Source organism: Oncorhynchus gorbuscha, unplaced genomic scaffold, assembly GCF_021184085.1.
Source record: "Oncorhynchus gorbuscha isolate QuinsamMale2020 ecotype Even-year unplaced genomic scaffold, OgorEven_v1.0 Un_scaffold_8278, whole genome shotgun sequence".
NCBI lineage: Eukaryota > Metazoa > Chordata > Actinopteri > Salmoniformes > Salmonidae > Oncorhynchus > Oncorhynchus gorbuscha.
The window spans coordinates 5,949-15,148 of NW_025751486.1; the positions used below are offsets into that span (position 1 = coordinate 5,949).

The 9,200-nt window shown below is 44.1% G+C and overlaps 1 protein-coding gene across 1 annotated transcript; it reads left to right on the forward strand.

Annotated features, from left to right (window-relative positions):
• Positions 1 to 5,467: 5,467 nt before the first annotated feature.
• On the forward strand, positions 5,468 to 8,845 carry LOC124029936 (janus kinase and microtubule-interacting protein 3-like; the record flags this gene model as incomplete). The annotated part of the gene is made up of 2 exons (XM_046341479.1): positions 5,468 to 5,706; positions 8,603 to 8,845. Coding segments are annotated over exons 1-2 (327 nt in total), but the record flags the coding sequence as incomplete, so codon positions are not given.
• Positions 8,846 to 9,200: the final 355 nt, after the last annotated feature.

Consider the following 9,200-nt stretch of genomic DNA (forward strand, 5'->3'; position numbering starts at 1 on the left):
TAACAGGTTTAGTTATAGATAACAGGCTGTATGATATAACAGGTTTAGTAGTATTACTATTACAGTATACCAGTATATATTATATTAGTAGTAGTATTATTACAGTATACCAGTATATAATATATTAGTAGTATTACTATTACAGTATACCAGTATATATTATATTAGTAGTAGTATTATTACAGTATACCAGTATATAATATATTAGTAGTAGTATTATTACAGTATACCGGTATATATTATATGTATGATATAATAGGTTTAGTTATAGATAACAGGCTGTATGATATAATAGGTTTAGTTATGGATAACAGGTTGTATGATATAACAGGTATATATTATATTAGTAGTAGTATTATTACAGTATACCAGTATATAATATATTAGTAGTAGTATTATTACAGTATACCGGTATATATTATATTAGTAGTAGTATTATTACAGTATACCGGTATATATTATATTAGTAGTAGTATTCTTACAGTATACCAGTATATAATATATTAGTAGTAGTATTATTACAGTATACCAGTATATAATATATTAGTAGTAGTATTATTACAGTATACCGGTTTATAATATATTAGTAGTAGTATTATTACAGTATACCGGTATATATTATATTAGTAGTAGTATTATTACAGTATACCAGTATATATTATATTAGTAGTAGTATTATTACAGTATACCAGTATATAATACATTAGTAGTAGTATTATTACAGTATACCGGTATATAATATATTAGTAGTATTAATATTACAGTATACCAGTATATAATACATTATTCGTAGTATTATTACAGTATACCAGTATATAATACATTATTAGTAGTATTATTACAGTATACCAGTATATAATACATTAGTAGTAGTATTATTACAGTATACCAGTATATAATATATTATTAGTAGTATTATTACAGTATACCAGTATATAATATAGTAGTAGTAGTATTATTACAGTATACCGCTATATAATATATTAGTAGTATTAATATTACAGTATACCAGTATATAATACATTAGTAGTAGTATTATTACAGTATACCAGTATATAATACTTTAGTAGTAGTATTATTACAGTATACCGGTATATAATATATTAGTAGTATTATTACAGTATACCGGTATATAATATATTAGTAGTATTATTACAGTATACCAGTATATAATACATTAGTAGTAGTATTATTACAGTATACCGCTATATAATATATTAGTAGTATTATTACAGTATACCGGTATATAATATCTTGGTAGTATGCATATTACAGTATACCAGTATATAATATATTAGTACTGGTATTATTACAGTATACCGGTATATAATATATTAGTAGTATTATTACAGTTATAATATATTGGTAGTATTATTATTACTTTTACAGTATTTCTACCTATTGTTTTGACCTAGTAGTGACAATATCATTTACTGCATAAATGTGTTTCATTCGGTAAAATCTTCTGTAATTACTGCATATACTGTAAAGTGTTTATGCTCTACAGTATGTGTGGTCTTCTCTGTTGGGTGTAATTAATTTAACGGATGACTGGGTCACCGATAGGACACACACGGAGTGACACCATGGCCCTCCGGCTAGACTTACCACACGTACTGAACCGTCCCAGCTCCTGCACTGCCACACTGCTGCATGGCCAGCCGGTAATAATTCACTGAGGCCTGATGACAGCCTGGATGTCATCTCGTGTCAAATGGATGCTTCAGGCTCTCTGTTAGAGCTACAGTTAGGTTGGGGGTTTTCAGTTTTCACTCAGCGGTATGGCCTCCTGAGTGAAAAGTCAATTTTAGGACAGACAGACAGACAGACAGACAGACAGACAGACAGACAGACAGACAGACAGACAGACAGACAGACAGACAGACAGACAGACAGACAGACAGACAGACCCTACAGACAGGGACAGGAGTTATGCTGGTTTACATGGCCTTGCTGGATGAGAGCTTAGAGTAGACAACAGAGGATAGTTATATTACATCTGTAGACAACAGAGGAGAGTTATAACATCTGTAGACAACAGAGGAGAGTTATAACATCTGTAGACAACAGAGGAGAGTTATAACATCTGTAGACAACAGAGGAGAGTTATAACATCTGTAGACTAGCAGAGGATACAGTTATAACATCTGTAGACTAACAGAGGAGAGTTATAACATCTGTAGACTAACAGAGGATAGTTATAACATCTGTAGACTAACAGAGGATACAGTTATAACATCTGTAGACTAACAGAGGAGAGTTATAACATCTGTAGACTAACAGAGGAGAGTTATAACATCTGTAGACTAACAGAGGAGAGTTATAACATCTGTAGACTAACAGAGGAGAGTTATAACATCTGTAGACTAACAGAGGAGAGTTATAACATCTGTAGACTAACAGAGGAGAGTTATAACATCCGTAGACTAACAGAGGATAGTTATAACATCTGTAGACAACAGAGGAGAGTTATAACATCTGTAGACTAACAGAGGAGAGTTATAACATCTGTAGACTAACAGAGGAGAGTTATAACATCTGTAGACTAACAGAGGATACAGTTATAACATCTGTAGACTAACAGAGGATACAGTTATAACATCTGTAGACTAACAGAGGATACAGTTATAACATCTGTAGACTAACAGAGGATAGTTATAACATCTGTAGACTAGCAGAGGAGAGTTATAACATCTGTAGACTAACAGAGGAGAGTTAGAACATCTGTAGACTAACAGGATAGTTATAACATCTGGAGACTAACAGAGGATACAGTTATAACATCTGTAGACTAACAGAGGATCTGCCTTGTTCAGGGGCAGAATGACAGATTTTTACCTTGTCAGCTCGGGGATTCAATCTTGCAACCTTTACGGTTACTAGTAATTTACATTACATTACATTTACTAGTCCAACGTTCTAACCACTAGGCTACCTGCTGGTTACTAGTCCAACGTTCTAACCACTAGGCTACCTGCTGGTTACTAGTCCAACACTCTAACCACTAGGCTACCTGCTGGTTACTAGTCCAACGTTCTAACCACTAGGCTAACTGCTGGTTACTAGTCCAAAGTTCTAACCACTAGGCTACCTGCTGGTTACTAGTCCAACGTTCTAACCACTAGGCTACCTGCTGGTTACTAGTCCAACGTTCTAACCACTAGGCTACCTGCCGCCCCATTCTACATACACTGTTCCAAGGTAGGCCGTCATTGTAAATAAGAATTTGTTCTTAACTGACTTGCCAAGTTAAATAAAGGTTCAAATAAATAAAATAATGAATGTGTGAATGAATGTGTGCCAATGGTTTAATTGAGACTATCTTTAGGTCTGTCCTGGAGAAGAGAAGTCACACCCCTCCGTCACACCCCTCCCACCCTCCCTCCCTCCCTCCCTCCGTCACACCCCTCCCTCCCTCCCTCCCTCCGTCACACCCCCCTCCCGCCCTCCCTCGCCCTCACCCCCTCTCTCCCTCCCATTAGTCACTGCCTCCCATTAGTCACTCCCTCCCTCCCATTAGTCACACCCTCCCTCCCATTAGTCACTCGCTCCCTCCCATTAGTAACATCCTCCCTCCTATTAGTCACACCCTCCCTCCCATTAGTCACTCCCTCCCTCCCATTAGTCACACCCTCCCTCCCATTAGTCACTCCCTCCCTCCCATTAGTCACACCCTCCCTCCCATTAGTCACACCCTCCCTCCCTCCCTCCTCCCATTAGTCACACCCTCCCTCCCTCCCACCTCCCATTAGTACTCTGTAATCTGTTGTTTGTCTAGCCATGCATACAGTACATTGGATCCTCTGTAGTGGTCCGTTCTGGTGCAGGGCTATTTGTGGTTGGTGTGCCTGGAACAGCACCTGTCAGTCAGTGTTAAAGTGGTGGGAGAGACTCAATATGACCCCAAATAAACCCGTGGGTTACTAGGGGGGACACGTACTATGTAGTATGACTTAGAGCCCGTGGGAACTCCTCTGCATGTAGGCTAGATATCAAGTCAGGAGGGGTCAGGAGACACGTACTATGTAGTATGACATAGAGCTCGTGGGAACTTCTCTGACTTTACCGTGAAATACTGAATACAACACGTGTTGACTTTACCGTGAAATACTGAATACAACACGTGTTGACTTTACCGTGAAATACTGAATACAACACGTGTAGACTTTACCGTGAAATATTATATTCCACGTATTTACAAGCCCTTAACCAACAGTGCAGTTCAAGAAAGAGTTAAGAAAATAATTACCAAGTAGACTAAAATAAAAAGCAACAATAAAATAAGAATAACGAGGCTCTATACAGGGGGTATCTGTACTGAGTCAGTGTTGCAGGGGTACAGGTTAGTCGAGGTCATTTCTACATGTAGGTAGGGGTGAAGTGACTATGCATAGATAATAAACAGGAAGTACCAGCAGTGTACAAGATCAGAAGACCAGACCTGCAATCTCTACAACCTGCTGTAACAATGGATCTCCGTCATCTAAAGTGACAGCACAGTATGAATCCTGGAGGCATAACATCAACTCTTTCAGCATTTCAGAACACTGTCTCGAGTCCGTCTGACTGAATGTGTTCTGAGTGGTTCTGCTGCTGGGCTGTGAGTGTCTGTGATGTCTGATGTTGCTCTGTCTGGTGTCTCTCCGTCCGTCCATCTCTCTCTGTTGGTCAATAAACTAGACATACAGAGAGGTCTGTTCAACTTGGGCTGTGAGTGTCTGTGATGTCTGATGTTGCTCTGTCTGGTGTCTCTCCGTCCGTCCATCTCTCTCTGTTGGTCAATAAACTAGACGTACAGAGAGGTCTGTTCAACTTGGGCTGTGAGTGTCTGGAATGTCATGACATGACAAGATATGACATGATAAGGTTTTCTCTAGTGAATGAGACTTCTCCCCCTCCCCCTCTCTCTCTCTCTCTCTCTCTGTCTCTCTCTCTCTCTCTCTCTCTCTCTCTCTCTCTCTCTCTCTCTCTCTCTCTCTCTCTCTCTCTCTCTCTCTCTCCTCTCTCTCTCTCTCTCTCTCTCTCTCTCTCCGTCTTTCTCTCCGTCCTCTCTCTCTCTCTCTTTCTTTATTCTCTTTCTCCCTCTACCTCTCTCTCTCTCTCTGTCCATCTCTCTCTCTCTCTCTCTCTCTCTCTCTCTCTCTCTCTCGCTTTCATTCTGTCCGTCCCCCTCTCTCCCTCTCTCTCTCTCTCTCTCTCTCTCTCTCTCTCTCTCTCTCTTTCTTTCTTTCTTTCTTTCTTTCTTTCTTTCTTTCTTTCTTTCTTTCTCTCTCTCTCTGTCCGTCTCTCTCTCTCTCGCGCTTTCTTTCTGTCTGTCCGTCCCTCCTCTCTCTCTCTCTCTCTCTCTCTCTCTCTCTCTCTCTCTCTCTCTCTCTCTCTCTCTCTCTCTCTCTCGCTTTCTCTCCATCCGTCCCCCTCTCTCTCCCTGTCTCTCTCTCTCTTTCTTTCTCTCTCTTTCTCTAGGTTAGTAAGCTGGAGAGAGAGAAGAGCCATGAGGTGAGACATGAGCAACACAAGTCTACAGTGGTGGTGACTGAGCTGAAGGCCAAGCTCCACGAGGAGAAGACTAAGGAGCTCCAGGGGCTCAGGGAGACGCTGCTACGGACCCACGAGCTGGAGCTGATGAGGGTTATCAAGATCAAAGACGGAGAGATCCAAAGACTACAGGCGCTGGTTTATGCGCTGCGAGATGGATCCACAGACAAGGTACCATACAATACAACTTCATTGTCAAAATTGGAATCGGAAGTTCATATTTTTGCTGTCACAGGAGAGAATGTGAGCTCCCTGGACACCACTGATACACACACACACACACACACACACACACACACACACACACACACACACACACACACACACACACACACACACACACACACACACACACACACACACACACACACACACACACACACACACACACACACACACACACACACACACACACACACACACACACACACACACACACACACACACACAGGAGAGAATGGAGGCCACTGGACACCACTGATACACACACACAGGAGAGAATGTGAGCCCCCTGGACACCACTGATACACACACTCACAGGAGAGAATGGGAGCCCCCTGGACCACACTGATACATACACACACACACAGGAGAGAATGGGAGCCCCCTGGACACCACTGATACACACACACACACAGGAGAGAATGGGAGCTCCCTGGACACCACTGATACACACACACACAGGAGAGAATGGGAGGCCCCTGGACACCACTGATACACACACACACACACACACACACACAGGAGAGAATGGTCACCCTGGACACCACTGATGCATATACACACAGGAGAGAATGGAGGCCCCTGGACACCACTGATACACACACACACACACACACAGGAGAGAATGGTCACCCTGGACACCACTGATACACACACACACAGGAGAGAATGGGAGCTCCCTGGACACCACTGATATATATACAAACAGGAGAGAATGGTCACCCTGGACACCACTGATATATATACAAACAGGAGAGAATGGTCACCCTGGACACCACTGATATATATACAAACAGGAGAGAATGGTCACCCTGGACACCACTGATACACACACACACACAGGAGAGAATGGTCACCCTGGACACCACTGATACACACACACACACACACACAGGAGAGAATGGAGGCCCCTGGACACCACTGATACACACACACACACACACACAGGAGAGAATGGTCACCCTGGACACCACTGATACATACACACACACACGCACACAAACACACAGGAGAGAATGGTCACCCTGGACACCACTGATACACACACACACACAGGAGAGAATGGTCACCCTGGACACCACTGATACACACACACACACACACACACACACACACACACACACACACACACACACACACACACACACACACACACACACACACACACACACACACACACACACACAGGAGAGAATGGTCACCCTGGACACCACTGATACACACACACACACACACACACACACACACACACACACACACACACACACACACACACACACACACACACACACACACACACACACACACACACACACACACACACACACACACACACACACAGGAGAGAATGGTCACCCTGGACACCACTGATACACACACACACACACAGGAGAGAATGGTCACCCTGGACACCACTGATACACACACACACACACAGGAGAGAATGGTCACCCTGGACACCACTGATACACACACACACACACAGGAGAGAATGGTCACCCTGGACACCACTGATACACACACACACACACACACACACACACACACACACACACACACACACACACACACACACACACACACACACACACACACACACACACACACACACACACACACACACACACACACAGGAGAGAATGGTCACCCTGGACACCACTGATACACACACACACACACAGGAGAGAATGGTCACCCTGGACACCACTGATACACACACACACACACACACACACACAGGAGAGAATGGTCACCCTGGACACCACTGATACACACACACACACACAGGAGAGAATGGGAGGCCCCTGGACACCACTGATACACACACACACAGGAGAGAATGGTCACCCTGGACACCACTGATACACACACACACAAGAGAGAATGGTCACCCTGGACACCACTGATACACACACACACAGGAGAGAATGGTCACCCTGGACACCACTGATACACACACACACACACACACACACACACACACACACACACACACACACACACACACACACACACACACACACACACACACACACACACACACACACACACACACACACACACACACACACAGGAGAGAATGGTCACCCTGGACACCACTGATACACACACACACAGGAGAGAATGGTCACCCTGGACACCACTGATACATACACACACACAGGAGAGAATGGTCACCCTGGACACCACTGATACGTACACACACACAGGAGAGAATGGTCACCCTGGACACCACTGATACACACACACACACACAGGAGAGAATGGGAGGCCCCTGGACACCACTGATACACACACACACACAGGAGAGAATGGTCACCCTGGACACCACTGATACACACAAACACAGGAGAGAATGGTCACCCTGGACACCACTGATACACACACACACACACACACACACACACACACACACACACACACACACACACACACACACACACACACACACACACACACACACACACACACACACACACACACACACACACACACACACACACACACACACAGGAGATAATGGTCACCCTGGACACCACTGATACACACACACACACACAGGAGAGAATGGGAGGCCCCTGGACACCACTGATACACACACACACAGGAGAGAATGGTCACCCTGGACACCACTGATACGTACACACACAGGACAGGCTAGATACAGCACAGGTTCAGCTGCAGTGCAGCATCCTGGGATATGTTTAGGTGGTAGTGGATTTTAGCAATGTTCTGATACAAGCAGCCAGACAGTAGCCAGTCCAGTCCATCAGGGAACCTATGGCGGACATTCTGGTTACTGGTCCACCACTCTAACCTCCGGGTAACCTACCCTCCCTGTCAGGTGAAGACGGCTCTGTTTGCGGAGGCGCGTGAGGAGGCCAGGCGTGGTTTTGAGGGGGACAGGAGCAGACTACAGCAGGAGATCTATGAGCTGAAGGGCATGAAGAGACAAATGGAGGAAGCTCTGAACTTGGCCGTCCAGGCAGACAAGACCAAGGCTGCTGAGATACGGTCCGTCTATCATGTACACCAGGAGGAGATCACCCGCATCAAGAGGGAGTGTGAGAGGGAGATACGCAGACTGGTGAGAGGGATTTATACTCTTCATCACACACACATACACACACAGACACACACACACACACACACACACACACACACACACACACACACACACACACACACACACACACACACACACACACACACACACACACACACACACACACACACACACACACACACACACACACACACACACACACACACACACACACAGTAGAGTATACCTCATTGCTTTATAAACTGTACATGTTATTTACAGTCCCATGATCCCTTCTGAGTGAGAGTGTAATGTGTAATGGAGGGTTGTTAAAATGGCGTTTACAGTAATGGGCTTTAATGGGTAGAGATCAGGTGACCTGTGAGGAGAGCTCAGA